At 51.3% G+C, this 19,707-nt stretch overlaps 2 protein-coding genes across 3 annotated transcripts in view; one reads left to right on the top strand and one right to left on the bottom strand.

Moving 5' to 3' along the window:
- Nucleotides 1-4,017: 4,017 nt before the first annotated feature.
- LOC147224138 (uncharacterized) lies at nucleotides 4,018-5,307 on the top strand. The gene is made up of 3 exons (XM_086164333.1): nucleotides 4,018-4,122; nucleotides 4,490-4,606; nucleotides 4,685-5,307. The coding sequence occupies exons 2-3, from the start codon at nucleotides 4,534-4,536 to the stop codon at nucleotides 5,041-5,043; spliced, it is 432 nt and encodes a 143-aa protein (XP_086020459.1). The 5' UTR covers nucleotides 4,018-4,122; nucleotides 4,490-4,533; the 3' UTR covers nucleotides 5,044-5,307.
- A 1,398-nt stretch (nucleotides 5,308-6,705) lies between these two features.
- Nucleotides 6,706-19,707, bottom strand: part of cdon (cell adhesion associated, oncogene regulated) — a 29,076-nt gene continuing 16,074 nt past the window's right edge. For both annotated transcript variants that reach the window (XM_086164331.1, XM_086164332.1), the window contains exons 4-19: nucleotides 19,560-19,706; nucleotides 18,817-18,960; nucleotides 18,456-18,740; nucleotides 18,119-18,388; nucleotides 16,070-16,305; nucleotides 15,587-15,761; nucleotides 14,285-14,401; nucleotides 12,836-13,039; nucleotides 12,571-12,752; nucleotides 11,714-11,819; nucleotides 10,547-10,669; nucleotides 10,138-10,329; nucleotides 9,733-9,998; nucleotides 9,549-9,628; nucleotides 8,492-8,712; nucleotides 6,706-7,237 (exon numbers count right to left, since the gene is read on the bottom strand). In XM_086164331.1, coding sequence (XP_086020457.1) covers nucleotides 7,068-7,237; nucleotides 8,492-8,712; nucleotides 9,549-9,628; nucleotides 9,733-9,998; nucleotides 10,138-10,329; nucleotides 10,547-10,669; nucleotides 11,714-11,819; nucleotides 12,571-12,752; nucleotides 12,836-13,039; nucleotides 14,285-14,401; nucleotides 15,587-15,761; nucleotides 16,070-16,305; nucleotides 18,119-18,388; nucleotides 18,456-18,740; nucleotides 18,817-18,960; nucleotides 19,560-19,706 — 2,918 coding nt within the window. In that variant the 3' untranslated portion in view covers nucleotides 6,706-7,067. The remainder of the gene's footprint in view (nucleotides 7,238-8,491; nucleotides 8,713-9,548; nucleotides 9,629-9,732; nucleotides 9,999-10,137; nucleotides 10,330-10,546; nucleotides 10,670-11,713; nucleotides 11,820-12,570; nucleotides 12,753-12,835; nucleotides 13,040-14,284; nucleotides 14,402-15,586; nucleotides 15,762-16,069; nucleotides 16,306-18,118; nucleotides 18,389-18,455; nucleotides 18,741-18,816; nucleotides 18,961-19,559; nucleotide 19,707) is intronic.

Raw genomic sequence — 19,707 nt, 5'->3', positions numbered from 1 at the left:
TATTATTGTACCGAAGTACGAGCTCGGGGAATAGTAGGACTTCCTAAATCATCCGCCGTCTGGGGCTGACTGATTGCACACACACACACACACACTCATGCACGCGCACACACACACGCACACACATACAGACAAATACACACATTTCAGGGACTACATAATTTTAAATATAAATATATAACCTTAAAAATAGGCTTTGCAGGAAAATACTGTTTAGAAAGAGGTGTGTGTGTGTGTGTGTGTGTATGTGTGTGTGTGTGTGTGTGTGTGCGTGTGTGTTGCCTGACATCAGACCGGAGCATGAAGGTCACCCGACCCCACATTTAACGGATGGTCAGATCGATGGGTGCAGGCTAATTAGCTTTTAGCATTTAGCCTTTAGCTTTAAGTGTTTAATTCGATGTTTACATACAATAATGAATAAATCTGCGGAGAAATTAAAGCGAAGCTGTTGAACTTTGGACTGAAGATGGAGAACGTGGAGAGAACCTGTTGTAAACATCCAGCCGTGACGACAGATTCGAATCTGTGACTCCTGACGTTCTCCATCATGGGTTCTCATGGAGGTTCTGAGACATGGATCTCCATCTGGTCCAGGGTGTGGACCTGGAGTGTGAGTGTGTGTGTGTGTGTGTGTGTGTGACATACCGTTTTTCATGCCGCTCCACAAACCATCTTACGAGTCTTCAACAACAAGAAGGTCGCCGTCCTTCTGCAGCTGATTCTCATCTTCTCCTGGTGTTTGAAGGGCCCAGATTTAGCGCCTCCACCCGCCGCCGCCGCCGCCACCATCAATCTCTCCTGGACCAACATGGCGGCCGTCCATCAGCATCCGCTGGGACGCTGGGGTGTGCATGCTTGTTGCCATGACACCAGGTGAAGCCCCGCCGCTCACGTCAACTTCACTCACTCTGCAGCTGTGTGTGTGTGTGTGTGTGTGAGTGTGTGAGTGTGTGTGAAGCTAAACCGCCGCACCGCTAAATGGAGCTGTAAATCAGCCTAGCGGCGGTTTATCTGTCAGTACGGTAAGCTAGGAAGGCGTAGCCGCGGGGGTTCAGTCGCCATGGCAAACCTAGGAAACGCTCTTCCTTGGTGAGGCGTGTGCCCCTGAGCAAGATGGCCGCCAGGAAGTGACATCATCACCAGGGAGATGTGAAGGGTGTCCTCAGGCCTCTTGCAGCCTCTCCGTTCCTATGGGGAAGCTCTATCCGCGTTAGCCGCTAACGGCTAACTGTGCCCAGGGGTCTTTTGCCGCTAAAAAACTAATGCTAGCTGGTTAGCTTTTAGCATTTGCTTTAAACGCAATGCTAATTCTCTGTAAGTTTGTCTTAAAACAATCGCAAATAAATCTACAGAAAACCCAGAAGAACCCAAGCAGGAGAAGGAAGAGGGAACCCGGGTTGGAGAGCATGGAGAGCAACTAGGAAGAAGAACATCAAGATCCTGCAGAACCCATCTGACCCCCAGAACCAGAACCTGTTCCACTGCAAAATCAGAGGACATTTTTTATGTTCACCACTTCATTAACATGTGACCTCTTTGTACCTCTTTATATGTGGGAGCAAGACTTGTACTTCCGTATGGTCTCTGTGGTCTTTTATTTTTTAATTTCTAAAAAAACTACAGAATGAAACCTGAACCTCTGGCTCGGGTTACGGGTCCATATCCGACCTTGTACCCGGGGCCGCGGTGACCTGCCACCTGCTCGGAGGGGATTGCTGGTCAGGGCTACTGCACAGTAAACAGCTGAACCAGTGGCAGTGAGGGGCCCCAGGAGGAAAGGGGGGCGGGAATGGCTGCCCGTCCACTGTATCTGCTCCCCGGACTCCAGTGGACAGCGGTCCAGCCTGCTCTCAGCACACAAGTACGACATAAGTACTCCACGCTACATTAGCCGCCAAAGCCTTTCCACATGTTTGGAGATGAATAGGGCCTCTGAGGAGCTCATGCCCGTGGACTCAAGGCTGAACCGCACACTTTTATTGTATTTCAATGAGGTAACGGTACGTCTCGGCGGTGGACCGGCCTCCTCTTGCGCATCGGATGTTCCCGATCTCCTACAGGTGGAGGGACGAAGACTCCCGGACGAAGGCAGTGAATGCTAACGTACCTCCTGATGCATACTTCTTCCTGAACTATGCGGTGACAGGAAGGACAAGCGGGATTCTTTCTTTCCAGCAGGAAGAAATGATCACCTCCGCAGACGACGCGGTGACCTTCGTGCCAGACTAAAGCTTGGAAACGTCAGGAAAACAAATAGCCGTGCGGTCAGGGGAGGGAAGGCGGGAGTGATAAGTTGCGGAGGACAGAGGCCTCTTCCTTCTTTTGCTTTCCCAAGGCCAGCCGGGGGGGAGGCTGCAGGCTTTACGAGCACGAGCCGGGCAGATAAATAACGATAGGCCATTGTGTATGCTTGCGCTTACATGTATGCGTGCGCATGTGAATGGGCTAATATATGTTAGCCTGTCTAGCGGAGCGGCAGAAGGGCCTCCTAGCGCCTCCTCGATGTGTGGTCCACAACACAACTGTCGGAGGAGAAACCCCTTCCTCCTTCGCAGCTGTACAAGTGGTCCCAAAAAAAATTAGCCGCAAGCTAAGCCGCGTCTTCCCTTTCACAAGAAAGCGCGAGTACCGACCCCGCGCTGCAAGCTAGCCGGCAGTACCGTATCCACCGGGTTATCGAACTCCCGCTCCCTTTCCGTCATCTGCTGCCAAACGAGGGGGGGCCGAGACCCGACCCGGCCGGATCCACTCAGCGGGGGCACCTGAAAGCTGTTAGCGCCGCTACGCCGCTCCAGATAAGATGAAACCATCACATTTTCCAGTGGCCTTGCCTTCTTCTTCTTCTTCTTCTTCTTCTTCTTCCCTTTGTTTTTAAAGTTGCAAACAGCCAGGCAGCAAATCAGGCAGACAGCCAGCAGATGTGGCCCTCGGAGAGGATGTGCTTCACCGGTGAAGAATTCCGCTCCGGAGACGACGCGCCGGTCGCCTTCGTTGACAAATGGACGGTTTTAGCGACTGTGTCGTAGCTTCGCCGAAACGGCGCGGCTGCACGGTCGGAGGTTGGAGACGGGCGGAGGCGTCGTTTATCAGCTCGCGGTGAAAGGCCGGGCGGGACGACCGCCAGAGGTTTCTGCTTTTTTTTTACGTCGACCTCCTTCCAGGGGCGACTTCCTGCTGACGGCCTTCGGGCATACCGCTACGCTTCCTCCGTTCCACATCTTTTTTAAAAGATAAACAAATCAGATTCCCCCTCTGACGACAATTTGGTTCTTCATGACGTGGAAATGTCGCAAAAATTTACTGTAATAACGCATTTGTTAGCTAGTAATAACAGGTTTATTAACTAGTAATAACAGGTTAATAGCTCCTACAATGGGGCTGATCGCTAACTAGTTTTATTGAGGGACCCAAAAAGGGGACTCCGATCGGAAAAGCTCGTCAATAAAGAAGCCGATTGATGAATGTGTTATAACTGCTTTATAAGCTAATCCGGACCTTGAGTTCGCTGTAAAAAAACGGAAAAGCTTTCCGTCTAAACCCCTTTAACGTTTCCTCCTCCTCCTATTTTATTACATCTGTCTGTTTTCCAGCGGCCCTCTAAATATAGACCCTCCTCTTTTAAGAAGAAGAAAACCGTCCAGCTCTCGAGTCCTCGGTAATTAGTGCCTTCTCCTCTTCAGCCTGGGTTTCCTCCAGGTTTACGGGCTCCTGGTTCACATCTGAGCCGGCTTCTCGCCGCCGCCGCCGCCGCCGCCGCTAACTCGCCGCCGCCGCCAACCTCCCCTAAATTTAGCACACCAGCCGGATTAATACCCAGAAAAAGAAGTAGCTAGCATGCTAATGTGTTAGCGAGGTCATGGAGCAGGGAGCTGATTGGACGAGGGGCAGGGCGACACATGACAGACAGGCAATATGTTTTGAGGAGCAAGAGGCCGGACACACACACACACACACACACACACACACACACACACACCTTCTCTCTGTGGGTTCTCTCCACGTTCTCCAGCCTCACTTTAATTTCTCCTGTGATTTATTTATTATTGTATGTAAACAGGGTTAGCATTGAAGCTAAATGCTAAAAGCTAACTAGCCTGCACCCAACCATCTGACCTTCAGGTAAATGTGGGGTCAGTTGATCTTCATAGTCCGGTCTGGCGTCAGCCAACACACACACACACACACACACACACACACACAAAGGCCTGTTTCGAAATAAGTATTTTCCTGAAAAGCCTCAATTATGATTATTTTATCCCTGAAATGGACTTAGTGTGTATCTATGTGTGTGTGTGTGTGTGTGAACACATATGTGTGTGTGTGACATTATAATAGCAGCAGTAGCTCTGCCCACACGGTGATGCGGTTCTGGATGCACCTGATACCCTGAACCCATATGTATGTGTGTGTGTGTGTGTGTGTGGTACTTTAATAATGCATGTTGTGATGTCATCGCCGCCGACACCCGACGCCGTGCGCTCTCAAGTTTCCTGGAGGGTGAACACGCCACATCGGGACCCTTCCGGCGCCATGGAGGGACGACGGCCGCGCTCCCTTCCCTGCCTCCTCCTCGTCCTCGGCGTGCAGGCCGGCGTCCTGCGAGGTAAGGCGGCGGCGAGGGGGGGAGGCGGGGTTTCCCGCGTGAACGCCACCCCTGAACCCGGGCGTCTCTCATCGCCAGGTTTGGAGATATTTGACCCCGAGGAGGTGGAGTACGTCCGCCTCAACGCCACCGCCGTGCTCGGCAGCGCCGTCACCTTGCCCTGCGGCGCCGCCACGCCGTCCATCTTCATCTGGGGCTTCACCAGAGCCGGGAGCGACGCCAATGTGGCGCTGGCGTACAACTACGGCCGCGGCACCAAGATGGCGCCGCACGCCGGCCTGGGCCGCCTGACGGTTCCCGCCGACTCCCCGGCGCTGATGATCCAGGATGTACGGCGGGAAGCGGCGGGGACGTTCACCTGCCAGGCGCTGGACGGCGTCGGGGGCGGAGCCAGAGTCACCTTCTACTCCACCCGCCTCCACGTGGAAGACGAGTGAGCAGCACTTCCTGTTTGTGTTCTGACCTTTTGAGAATATTTCATTTTAAAAAGTTAGGCTCCGCCCCCATGGTGACATCACACCACACAGTTGCAAATTGAGGTGGTTGTAGGGAAGGCGTGTGTGTGTGTGTGTGTGTGTGTGTGTGTGTGTGTCGGGGTGTACAATGAACCATCTTGTTCCCATGGGCTCCTTAATGAAGGGGTGCATCTGCGTGGGCCGGCGTCGACGGACGAGGCGAAGAAGGAGCCCATTAGGGGACAAGCGGGCCCTTATCTGGTCCTCATCACCCGGGTCCCGCCTCTGTCAGCGACCCCCCCACCCCCACCCTTCCCGTCCGACCTTCTCTCTTTCATTTCCCCACCCATTGTTTCCATCCTTTTCTTCCTGGCGGCGGCGGCGCTCCAACGGCGGGGACAAAAGTTGAAAGGGAAACACAGCAGGCCTTATTTGAAGACCCCGACCCCTCCTCCACACCCCCGCCAACAACCGACCCCGGGGCGATAATCAATATGCTTGCCAGCTCAGATCTTGGAGTCCGTCTCGAGGAGCGCTGGAATGGAAGAACCCCTATTATGCCGCTCAACGCATGTGTAATTACAGCGTTATTACGCAATAACACTGTAATAACAGTCTTATTACATTACTGAATAAAACCAGATCAGGTCAGCATTGGTGTTGGTTTGTCGCGGCTCGAGGAAGGAAGGGATCCGGGAGTTAAAAGCGGATGGTTCCCACTGTGGCGGGGAAGAAAAATAAACACAGAAATTAAAAAAAAAAAAGTTAAAAAGTGGCGTCTCTTCTCTCTTCCTTCATGGTTTCACGGCGGACGTCCAGGAGGAGAAGACCGAAATAACAGCCGGAAGAGGTCACGCCACGCCTCGGCGGCGAGGGAGTAAATATGGGGCCCCGGAATAACCCACATTGGCGAGAAACGGCAGGGGAGGGAGGGAAACATCCATCGCCATGCCGACGGGGGTTTAAAAAAAAAATTTTTTTAAGGGATTTGAGGGCGCAGTTTCACTCCAGCCCTCCAGGGGGCGCTGTTTTCTTTAGCAAACACATGCTGGAAGCATTCATTCATTAATAAAAAAAGAAAGTGTGAGGTTTCGCCATCTTCTGGCCAATGAGGGAACGGCGGGGGCGGAGTTTACTCTTCCAAATCTTCTCTTTATATTACTACAAAACTTTACAAAGGGAGGGAGGTAAACATCCATCGCCATGCCGACGGGGGTTTAAAAAAAAAAAAAACATTTTAAGGGATTTGGGGGCGCAGTTCCACTCCAGCCCTCCAGGGGGCGCTGTTTTCTTTAGCAAACACATGCTGGAAGCATTCATTTATTAATAAAAAAAGAAAGTGTGAGGTTTCGCCATCTTCTGACCAATGAGGGAACGGCGGGGGCGGAGTTTACTCTTCCAAATCTTCTCTTTATATTATTACAAAACTTTACAAAGGGAGGGAGGGAAACATCCATCGCCATGCCAACGGGGGTTTAAAAAAAATACATTTTAAGGGATTTGAGGGCGCAGTTCCACTCCAGCCCTCCAGGGGGCGCTGTTTTCTTTAGCAAACACGTGCTGGAAGCATTCATTCATTCATAAAAAAAAAAAAGCGTGAGGTTTCGCCATCTTCGGACCAATGAGGGAACGGCGGGGGCGGAGTTTACTCTTCCATATCTTCTCTTTATATTATTACAAAACTTTACAGAGAGGCTGGCGCGGGAGGAGGGTGGGGCGGAAAACAAAAGGCATAAATAATATAAAAGACAAACTCTTTAAAACAGATACATTCATATGAAATGATATTTTACTACTACAAAAAAATAAATAAGTCGTCTAAAGAGTTTTTGGAGTCCGTCAGGCGGAGGCTCCTCCTCCTCCTCCTCGGACGGCTCCGAGTCCTCGTCGCCGCGGCAGGCGGCGTCCACCAGGGGGTGCCGCCACCCCCCCCGCCCACACACACACACACACACACACACACACACACACACTCACACACACACTCACACACACACCCTCCGCCCTCACACCTCCTGCGGGCCGGGCCGGATCAGGACGCCGCCGCCGCCGGAGATCCACCCGGGCTTCTCGTCACGGTCCAGGTCGGGAAGGCCCAGAGAGTCCCAGCTCACCTCGGGCCCCTCCGAGTCCACGCTCGGCAGCTCCTCCTCTTCGTCGTCCTCCTCTTCTTCAGCTGAGCACACACACACACACACACACACACACACACACACACACACACACACACACAGAGAGGCAACTTAACAAAGAGTTGGAGGCTTAAAAACAGAACAAACACACAGTGACGCGTCTGATTGGCTGAATCCGCCTGTAGCTCGTTAAGGAGGCCTCTTAACGAAGGGGGACCTCCTCCAGCTAACGAGCACCGAGGAAAACAAAAACACACACACACACACACACACACACACACACACGCTCTTTGTAGAGGAGTTTGCTTTGTTCTTGCAACACTGGTTTTGGCACATATGTGTGTTTTCTGAGGGTGGGATTACACACACACTCACACACACACACAGACACACACACAAATGCACATACACGCACACAAACACACACACACACACACACACGCATTTCTTCCCTCTGAAAACCAGGAAGTGCTTCTACCTGCAGGTGAATCACCTTAGAGAGCGGATCAGTGGAGCCTTTCATCCTGTTTCATCTCCTCTGGTGTGTGTGTGTGTGTGTGTGTGTGTGTGTGTGTGCGTGCGTGCGTGTGTGCGTGCATGCGTGTGTGTGTGTGTGTGTGTGTGTGAAACCGGGCACACAATCCCCCACCAAAAAGACGCCTTTCTGTTTTTCCTCCCTCTGAAACCTCAGTCCTTATTTTTCCATCATTATCCACAGCGTTAATCCGGCGGCCATTTTTGTAGTTTTTGTAGTTTCCAGAGGGGGCGGCCCTCTCTCGCTACCGCTCATGAACCATTTCCCGAGATATCGGCGTGAAACGCCGGCGCTCAGCTCCTCCGCTGCCAAGATATCAGTATCCAGTCCGTTGCCGCCCCCCCGCCATCTTTAAAACGCCGTCACTCACACATCAATTCCGACTCTGCGCAAAGTTAGAAGAAAACAGTCGGCGTTTTACGAGCCCGACATTTTCTTGGCAGGGAGAGGGAAACCGCCTTAGTTTCCGACGGTTGCCTGGCGACCGGCTGCCGATGACAGCGCTCTGGGAGGTTCCCGAAAAAAAAAAAACGTCGGCGGTAACTACGGGAGACGAAGATTCCTGTCTGGATTTTCCGTCCAGACGGCGTTGAGACGAGCTGTCGATCAAACCTCACGCGAGGACGGCGGCGAGGATCCTTCCGTCGGTGTGTTTTTGTAGTTATTACACAGTAATAACAGGTTAATAACAACGCTTATTACTACAATCTACGATTTGACTTGGTTATTACACAGAAATAGTGACAGGAAGTGGACGCCTCACCCGTGTTCTCCGCCTGGCCGCCATCGCCGTCTCCCATCAGACAGCACAAGTGCTCGCCGGCGTGCTCCGCTTCCTGCTCGCCGTCGTAGCCGCGGCAACGCGGGGACGGCGGGCCCAGGGGAACCATCTCCAGCCCGTCCTGCTGGCACGCCGCTACGCGGTGCATGAGCGGGAGGCTAGCGGCGGCGGCGGGGAAAGTGCCATTGGCCTTGTTGAAACATCTGCACAGAGACAAGAAACCGCTTAGAAATTCCCGCCACACACACACACACACACACACAGTGATTGCAGCGGAGGCCACGCCCCCTCCCTCTTCCCAGCAGGCTGGGGTAAATAAACAGGGGGCTCATTAGCTCGGCGCTGGCGTGCTGGCTGGGTGCACGCCGGGTAAACTGTGATGCCGAAGACTCTTAAGTACATAAACAGGACTCGCCGGAAAGGAAGTGGCTTTTTTTTTTTTATTTTCTATGTGTGTGTGAGGCCACTCTGGTGAAGCCTTTTGTCTGAGAAGGAACATCTCAACCGTGTGTGTGTGTGTGTGTGTGTGTGTGTGTGTGTTATTCCCGGCGGACGCAACTCCCGTCATTTTCTGCTGCAGCTAATTTAAAAAAAAAAAAAAAAAAAGTGAGCATACATATAAGGTGCGCTTGTCTGAAGGGTCCATTTTTAACATTTTAAATGCTTTGTTTATTTTTAATTTAGTTTTTTTTTATATATAAAATAGCCCACCAGGAAAAGTCATCGATCGCTACTTAAATCCGCTTGTCGTCTTCTTCAATGTTGGAATTAACCGTCACAAATTTCCTTTCGTCGTGTGTGTTCTGCACCTATGTGTCATTTCTTTGGTCCGATGCGACAAGGCGAAATATTTTAGCGTCAGGAAGCTTGTTAAATTCCAACACTTAGCCGCGGCGTTCAAAGCGTGTGGAAAAATCAGCGGGAAAAAGTTCTGATATTACCGTTGCTGCCTGTCAGACAAAAATTGGGTGAATTAAACCCTTGTGCAGAGCCGCTTCTTATTAGCGTGTTGCGAGATGATGGAGGCGTGTTCTCCTACCTGTTGTTGTTGCAGAGGTTCTGACAGCTCATGCAGTCCGACGCCTCCGCCTGGGGGAGGGCTACGTACAGACCCCCGCCCTGGAAACACACACACACACACACACACACACACACACACACACACACGGGAGTCAGGAGTGGTTGCATTAGCAGTTGCAGTTGTGCGGCGTCCTTGTACTCACGTTGTGATGGTGGTGCGGGTGCTCGCAGTCCCGTGCGCCGTCGTGGCCGCGTGGGAACAGGCCGCCGGAGCCGTTTAGCAGCGCTAACCCGTTGGGGAGTTTGTGGTGCAGGTGGTGGCAGCCCTGGGGTAAGATGGCGCCGGCGTGGGCGTAACTGGCGTGAACGGCGCCATTGACGCCGCCGCCGCCGCCGGGGAGCGTGGTATACTCCAAGACGTGGCCGTTCATCTCCGCCGGCTGGTACAGGTAGCCCGGAGGGTCGTACTCTGCAGGGAGAGGCGGCGGTTAGCGGGGGCGGGGCTAAAACCAGACCCGTCGCGCACGCTAAGCTCAAATGCGGCCGATACGAAGCTGCTAGCGCTTCCTGTTTGGGGGGCGGAGGGGGCGGAGCCTGGAGACACTCACTGTGCATGTTGGTCTGCTGCCGGTTCCTCCACAGACACATGGCGATGAAGGCTAGCAGGATTAGCACCATCACGCCAAGCACGCAGCCCACGATCATGTAGAGCAGCCCCCCCGGCGGGCTGGCGGGCTCCTGCGGGTGGGGGCCCGGCGGCGTGACGGGGTACTGGCTGGGCGACCCCGGCTGCTGGCGGGCTGCGGCAGACGGAGCGGCGTTTTAGCGGTTAGCGAGAAGCTAGCGAAGAGCTAGCGGGAGCACAATGGGGGCCTTTGTGGCGAGGCTCGTAAACGGCGCTCTTTTTATGCGGTGTAATTACTGTGCAATTACACAGATCATAACGCTTATTAAACCTCTGTTGTGGATGACACCCCGACCCCGCGACCCCGTGACCCCGCGACCCCCAGCTCGTACCCCTGGTTTCGCAGATCATGACGTTGCTGTACTCGCTCTCGCCGCCGTCGTTGAAGCACTGCATCTTGATGTCGTACGACGTCTCGGGCTGGAGGTGACCAATCATGTGCCAGTGTTTCACACCTGCAGGGAGGGAGAGAACACAGGAGAACCTTATGTTAATAAATAAATCACACACACACACACTTCTTACACACACTTCCTGTTTCACGCCGATGGGGGTCAAGTTCTTTTATGTTCCCTCTTCCTCTTTAACTCCCCTGGCCCACACCGACTCACTCATACTTCTATCCCCCCGACACACACACACACACACACACACACACACACACACACACACACACACACACACACACACCCCACACACACACACACTGTCAGACCCACGAGGCTTTAGACAGATGCTTTGCTCAACAAGCTCCTTATATGGCTGCTCACGTTTTCCCCTTCACACACACACACACAGGCACGCGCCCACACACACACACACACACACACACACACACACACACACACACACACACACGCCTGAGATGTCAATCTCATGGAAATGCCACATTTCCGACAAATGAGGCTGAAATCAGATGCAGTTTCTTGCCGTTCTGGTTGATATCAACCATAATAAATCTGTGTGTGTGTGTGCGTGTGTGTGTGTGTTTGTGTGTGTGTGTGTGTGTGTGTGTGTTAAATCCGTCTTGGGAAGGGTCTGAGCTCGTGTAGGAGCGAGCCATAAAACAAAATCCTGCAACTCCGGGCTTGAAACACTTAACCTGGAAGTGAGAACCAATCCAAGGCTCTGATTGGACGATTTGTTGAGCGCCGGTGTCACATGACAGAAATAATCTGGAGGTGAAATAATGGGTTGAATAATTAATCTGGTTGTTTAACCCCTAAAGAGACGCACCGCTCTGTGTATTCCATACTTAAACACAAAACAGGAAGTGACATCATTATCATCTCATAATGTTCACATCCTATTGGCCTATTTGAGTTGAACTTTGACCCTCCACCGCCTACTTCCTGTCCCGTACCGGCTAACGGTTAGCTCGCTCACACCCGTCCCCGTCCCACTCGCCAGCAAGCAAATTATTAGAAACACATTTTCAGACGTCCAGGAACACACACACACACACACACACACACACACACACACACACACACACTTACCCTCCACCACGTCCCTCTTGTAGTCGCTGTCGTTGTCGCTGTCGGTGGGCCGGTAGTAGATATAGAAGCCCTGGATCGGCGTGTTGTTGTTACTGGACGAGCTGTACTGGAGGTGGAGCAGAAGGAGGGCGGCCATGTCAAGATGGGGAACGGCCACGGCTAACAAGGAAGGCTAACGGCTAACAGCGGGTGACTTGTGTGTGTGTGTGTGTGTGTGTGTGAAGACTGTTAATTCATGGAACTCCAGAAGGGCTGATTGACGCTTATTACACCGTAACAACCTCTCATTCCACTTTAACAAAGGCTCGTTGCACTGTAACAACCTCTAATTACATGTAACAACAGCTTATTACACTGTAAAAACACCTTAAACCGTAACAACCCCTTATTGCATTGCATTAACCGCTTATTATACTGTAAAAACCTAATTAAACCGTAACAACCACTTATTACACTGCAGCAACTGCTTATTACATTGCAACAACCGCTTATTACATCGCAACAACCACTTATTACACTGTAACAACCTCATTAAACTGTAACAACCACTTATTACATTGCAACAAATGCTTATTACACTGCAACAACCGCTTGTTGCACTGCAACAACCGCTTGTTGCACTGCAACAACTGCTTATTACACTGCAACAACAGCTTATTACACCTTAACAACCGCTTATTACACTTCAACTGCACCTATTACACTGTGAACACCCCATTATACTGTAACCACACCTATTGCACGGTAACAACCGCTTATCACATTGTAACAACCGCTTATTACACGTAACAGCCTCTTATTACACAATAACCGCTTATTGCATTGTAACAACAGTGTAATAACATTTTTGGACTCACGGTCCAGCGTAGCATGATCTGGGTGTCGCTGATGGCGTCGGTGGAGGAGATGTGCGGTCCGACCACCGGTCGCTCCGCCATCCGCGGGCTGGCCTGCGGCACCTGGTAGGCCTTGGAGGGGATGGAGTGAGGGCTCTCGCCGTACATGTTCATGGCCGCCACTCGGAACCTGTAGGTGGAACCTACAATGGGGGGGGGGAGGTTAGCCAAGTGTCGCTCACACACACACACACACACACACACACACACACACGGGGCCCCTCACCTGGCTCCAGGTTGCGAACCTCCACCGACAGCTTGAGCGGCGAGATGTTGTCGGCCGCCACCAGCCACTCGGCGCTGCGTCCCCGCCGGTACTCCACGCGGAAGGCGGTGATCGGGGAGCCGCCATTGGCCCGCGGGATCCACGTGACGTACACCGAGCTCTCCGTCGCCATGGAGATGGTGGGCCGGTCGGGGGCTTCGGGCACTGCGGACACGGGCGGGTTTTTTTTCAAAAAATCCGACTGTGGGCGGAGTCAGAGACGTTGAGGGGCGGAGTCAGAGACGTGGGGGGCGGAGTCAGAGACAAGGGTGGGTGAGTACTTACAGCACAAGCTCTTAGCCACACAGTTAGAGACGGCAGGAGAGAGAAGATGAGAGAAGGCGGGTTAGTGAAGACCTCACACTTACGACCCCCCCTCGTGCATTACACGGTAATCACCACGCACCCGGCCGGCCAGAGATAATCCAGGAATTCAGATTAGAGAGACAGAGGACGGGGAGCAGCGGATGGAACCAGCAGAACGAGGATTAAAAACTGGCTTATTACATAGTTGTTACACGGTGACACGATAGCCTTTTCACTTTTACACGATAGCCGACTCACTATTACGCGATAGCCGTCTCACTTTTGCACGATAGCCATTACACAATTACATGATAGCTGTTTCACTTTTACACGATCGCCTTATCACTATTACACGATAGCCGACTCACTATTACACGATAGCTCTCACTTTTGCACGATAGCCGTGTCACTTTTGCAGGATAGCCTTTTCACTTTTATACGATGGCCCTTTCACGGTTACACGATAGCCGACTCACTTTTGCACGATAGCCTTTTCACTTTTACATGATAGCCGTTTCACTTTTGCTCGATAGCGGTTTCACTTTTACACAATAGCCGTTTCACTATCACACAATAGCCGTTTCACTTTTGCAAAATAGCCGCTACCCTTTTGCACGATAGCCGTTTCACTGTTACACGATAGCTGTTACACTACTACAGGATAGTAATTTCACGATTACACAAAGGTCGTTTCACTATTACACAATGGTCGAGTCACTAGTACGATAGCCATTTCATGGTAACACGATTGTCATTTCACTATTGCACAATAGGCGTTACACTATTACACACTAATCATGCAACTATTACACTATGGGTGTTACACTATTTTGGTTGCACTATTATTGATCATTGTTACATGACAGGCCTTACACTATAGTCATTTCATGATTGCACGATAGTAGTGCAACAATTACACTATAGGTGTTACACTATTACACTACTGTTTTCACTATTATTAATAGTTGTTTTGCTATTACAGAACAGATGTGACCCACCGCAATGAAGGAAAAAAGCAGACCAGCTCGACGGTGCGTCACACACACACACACGCACACACACACACACACACACACACACACACACACACACACACACCATTACCTCTGTCGTGTATGACCACGCCGAAGTGTGTGTTGGGGAGTTTGTCCTCTGGTGTTTTGGGGGGCAACGGGATCACGGGGGCCTTTGGCACGTTCTTGTTGGGGGAGCTGGTTTTCTCTGCAGAGCAAGAAGAAATAATCATTTTGTTTTTCTTAGTGTCCATTGGTCCGTGTGTGTGTGTGTGTGTGTGTGTGTGTGTGTGTGTGTGTGTGTGTGTGCGTGCCTCCTGCTTTTTGACCACTGAACACAACATATGCGATTGATTGACAGCTGGCGTGACGGCGTAATAACAGGCCGCCATGTAGCTCCGCCCCCTCCACCCGCGGCGCCGCTAGAAGCGCTTTTTAGGTTCTGCGTTTGGACTCGAACCCTGTTTTTAGCTCCGGCGGCCATTTTTTATTTTTATTTTTATTTATTCTTTTCCCCAAATGCATCTGCAGATCCGACGTCCTCGGGCTAAAATCACATCGGCGGTTCTGGACCGGCCGCAAGTCCTTGCTGCGCTTTTAGTATTTTTTTTTTAGCACCGCTGAGGTTTTGAAAGCCTAATTGTTATTTTGGATGAAATGAAAATAAAAATAAAAATAAAATAAAAGTCAGACAGAATACAATGAAACAAAACTAAAATCGCAGACACAACAATAAAATAAAATGAAGAGACAATGAAGAAAACAATGAATACAACCAAAGGCAATAAAATAAAATGAAAAGAGAGAATATAATGAAATAAAATTAGAGACACAACAGTAAAATGACATTAAAAGACAATCAAGTGAAAAGGGAATAAATTCAAAGAAAATAAAACGAAAGTAAAATGACAGAAGTTAAAAACTAATAAAAGGGAAAAAAAATAATGAAAATAAAAACAATAAAGGAAAAAAAGGAATAAATCCATAAAAAATAAATAAAACTCAAGTAAAATCACAGAAGTTAAAAATAAATAAAAGGAAAAAAAATAAAGACAATAAAGTGAAAAATGAAAAAAGAAAACGAAAGGCAATAACATAAAATAAAAGCCAATAAAATCAAAAGACAATGAAACAAAATAAAAAAAAAAAAAAGAAAAGTTAAAGAAAGAAAATCTAATAATAATAATAATAATAATACAAATAGACAGTAAAATAAAACAAAACAGATTTAGGTCTATAAAACAAAATGAAATATGAAAACTATACATGTATGCATGTATATATACTTTCGAAAATGACTTCCAGTCTTTGGGTTGTGACGCTGTGTGTATGTGTGTATGTTTGTGTGTGTGTGTATGTATGTGTGTGTGTGTGTGTGTGTTCGTGCCCTGACCTTTGCCGGTGCGGAAGGTGAGCATGGCGGGCTGGCCTTCTCCAGCCGAGCTCCTCGCCACCATCAGCACCTCGTACAGGCTGGACGACTCCAGCTCCGACAGCCGCAGGCTCTTCTCGCTGCCGGGGACTCGAACCGTGCACCAGCTGCCCACCACCGTCCCCATTTCATCCACCTGGAACACACACACACACACACACACACACACACACACACACACGCACACAAACACACACAGTGAGAATAACATGGAGGTCCGCAGGTTTGAAATCCACCGTGGACTAATAATAACAAATGAAGAGCCTATCCCGGCTGTGATTGGGAGAGAGCGGGTTCACCCTGGACCAATCAGAGGGCTGCTTACAAACACAAGCATTCACCCACTCACTCATTCATCAGGGAGACATGCAACCATTAAAGAGTCACAGGAGAGTCATAAAAATTTACTTTCTCATTCCAGTAAAAACCCTCCTGCCCTCCCACCTTGCGGTATTTGACGAAGTAAGCGATGATGGGACTCCCGCCGTCGCGTCCCGCCCTCCACTCCAGGTCGTAGAGGTCGGGTTTGTGCGTCTGCGGCGGGCTGATGATGATCGGCGCGTCCGGGGTGAGGCGGTCGCCGCCGCCGCCGCCGCTTCGGTCGTCCACGTCGTCGTCCGGGAAACGCTCGTGGCCTTCGTCGCTCTGCATCGGGTGCAGCGACGGCTCCGGCGTGGAGTCTGAGGAGCGGAGGCAACACACACACACACACACACACACATGCTCAGACAGGGAATTTTAAGATGAGCTAATGCTAACAAGCTAAAGAAATTTTCTCTTAAACATTTTTTTAATGCAAATTTGAAACGACAATATCATTTATTTTTGACTTTTTATAGTAAAGGTGAAACTTATGAATGGATGAATGAATGACTAGATGCAGAAACAACTTATATCTTGTCAGGACATAAAAATTATTTTTCTATTTGATTACAATGAAAATAGTCATTATCTCTGTTCATACTGTGTGTTCTGTATGTCACCTGACATTTTCATCACTTTAATATTTTTCACAATAAAAAAACAGACGTTTTTCACTTTATTTACACTAATTTTATCATATTTTTATTTGATTTTAATTTTTATTTCTATATTTTTTATTTTATATATTGATAAATGTTGAATCTGCTCTTGATTGCTATGCTAACTCATGAGCTCTCCAAATTTCATCTGATTCCGATTAAAATAATATTTATCAATATAAAAACTATTGATTTGCTTCCTGCAAATCATCCCAGCCAATCACAGCCGACCCGCCGGCAGGAGGCGGGGCTTATCACAGCAGGAGGCGGGGCTTATCCTGAACAGGACGGCTGTCAATCATCCAGCCATTCGACCTCTCATTCACACCCTCGGTCTCAGATGGACCTGCAGACTGTTTGAGGACTGGAGACGGAGAACATGGGGAGAACCAAGACGGGAGAACATGGAGGACCAAGGCTGGAGAACCTGGAGAACCCGGCCTGCTAATGTAACTCCATCCACTTGGAGGCTCTCCTGACCACCACCCTTTCAGAACACGACCTCGAACCTCCGGAGAACCACAAGGACACCTGGACCTGGAGGAGAACGGAGGAGAACGGAGGTCCACCTGCACCTCCTTCACACACTAACCCCCCCTGAAAAAACAGTCCTCCACAAAGTGTGTGTGTGTGTGTGTGCCTCTTAAACAAACAGTCCTGGAGCTGGTAACACTAACCCTGATCCCGGGCTGCCGGCCAGCTGCCGCACATTCCACACGCCGCCATTAAAATACCGGGGCGAATCAGACTCCGCCGCTACGTCCCGTCCCGCACACTCCACCTCCTCCACCACCTTCTCCAACATCTCCACCCACGGCCAGAACTCCTCCTCCTCCTCCTCCTCCTCCTCCTCCGCACACACTGACAAACGACAGGAGGCAACTGAGGACACGCCGCGCTGCCAGGTCCTTCCCGGAAAAAGGTCAGCTGATCGGGTTGAGCGGCACCTGGGAGCCAATGGGATCGTTCATCATGGCGGACGGCGAGCGGAGGGCTTGTAGAGAAGACCGAACGCAACCTTGGACTTCGGAAAAAAAATCATCCGGAGAATGGGGTCAAAGGTCAAGGGATGTTTTCCTCGAGTCAACACAGTGAAAAAGGAGTACCAGGGGCGTGTGATTAACTTCTGCATCTCAGCGGCTTCAACCTCGGGTCCAGGAGATCCCGCCCGCCCGCCCGCCCGCCCGCCCGCCGAGCCGTGCACGGCGGCGTTCATCTCCCAGCACATGGACGCGATGGGGCCCTGCTGCAGGGAGGAGGTGGAGGAGGCGCTCCGATGTGTTAATAAATAAAAGGCAGTTGTGTGTGATGTTGACAGCGGGGTGGTCTGCTCCTCGTCATAACCCCTTCACGGCTACTCCTTACATTCCAGCGTCTTATCCCACACACACACACACACACACACACACACACACACACACCCTGTGTTAACCCTTTCTGGTGTTCCACCGCCGCCTGGATAGATACGCACCGGCGTGAACCGTCAGCACGGCGAGCGACTGCTCCGAGGTGACGCCGTTGTCCAGCAGGCATTGGTAGACGCCGGCGTCCTGCGAGGTCACGGCGGCGATCGTCACGGCGGCGCCGGAGATGTGGAGGCGCGGCGACGGGAACAGGGGGTCGGCGTTGAACAGCCAGGTGATGTTAGGGGCGGGGCTTCCAGTCGCGGCGCAGGTGAAGCGGACGGTGGAGCCGGGAGCGGCGGTCTGGTTGGTCGGGCCTTCAACGACCGTCACGGGCTCTGCAGCGGCGAAACAGGAAGTTAGCATCACGCCGCCGTGGGAGGTGAACGTCCCGCTTTTGCTTACCCAGAACCTTGACGGTGTAGTTGGCGCTGACCACTAGCCCCGCCTCCGTCATGGCGGCGCAGGCGTAAACCCCCTCGTCGCTCCTCGCCACCTGGGGTATCTCCAGGTTGCCGTGATGGCGCCGCCGCCCCGCCGCCGCTGCCACCTTCTCGCCATCCTTAAACCATGTCATCGGCGGCGGCGGGCTGCCCGAAACCACGCACTCCAGGGTGAGCGGCTGCGACAGCCGCGGCGTCAAGGTGACGGCGACGGCGGGATAAACCATCTGCGCGGGGGAGGGGGAGTCTGCGGGAAGAAAGAACGCCGCGGGTTTAGCTAACAGAGCGACGTCGGGGAATCGCAAAGAAAACCACCAACTCACTTTTGACGGACAGCCGGGTACCGTGGGCTTGCGTGACCGTTTCCCCGGTAACAGGGTTGTAGGCGCCGCATTTGTACACCCCCTGGTGGCGGGACGAGGCCGAGATAATCTGCAGGTTTCCGGACGGGAGAACCAGGTAGTCACCTGTGCAGAAGAGGCTAGCAGCTTTAGCAACAGTGTGTGTGGATCCCACTGTAAACAACAACAACAACAACAACAACAACAACGTGAAGCTAATCTTTCGAGCTTTTTTTCACAGATCGGGGATCTGATCCCGGCGCTGCTTCATCCTCAACCCTCCCGTTGGTTCAGCTCCAGGCACCAGGAACTGCTAAGACGTGTAATTACTCTGCTGCTACTCGGTTACTTGAACCTTTCACTCCGCTAATCACATTAGCATGGATGCCTGGCAATCATAGCTGTGGAACGATACACCGCAAGTGTGTGTGTGTGTGTGTGTATATGTGCAGGGAAAGCAGCGGGATCCACAGTAACACCTCCTTAACGAACATGATGTTAGCGCTAGCGAGCACCGTTAGCTTCCAGGCTAGATAATAAAAGCTTTTCTGTTTCTGTTTAGAGGGTGTGTGTGCGGTTTTCTGCACACACACACACACACACACACACACACACACATAGATGCCCATCAATCACAACCAAACCAAACACATGAACGCCATTATTCCATTATTTCCATTATTTTCGCCATTATTTCTGTCACAACGCCATTTTTCTCGCCATACCTGTGGACGCCTCTACGCGCTCCCCTCGGACCCTCAGCCGGGGCAGGGCGGGCGGGACGCTGCGCGGCAGCGGGCACTCGATCAGCGCCGCGCTTCCTTCCTGCACGGACAGCGACCGCCGCCGGCTCTCGCTGTACTCCTCAATTTC

This window comes from Fistularia commersonii, chromosome 18, assembly GCF_037954325.1.
Source record: "Fistularia commersonii isolate RoL2024-O1a breed Wild chromosome 18, RoL_Fcom_v1.0, whole genome shotgun sequence".
NCBI classification, from domain to species: Eukaryota; Metazoa; Chordata; class Actinopteri; order Syngnathiformes; family Fistulariidae; genus Fistularia; species Fistularia commersonii.
This window is presented reverse-complemented; position numbering and strand designations above follow the sequence as displayed.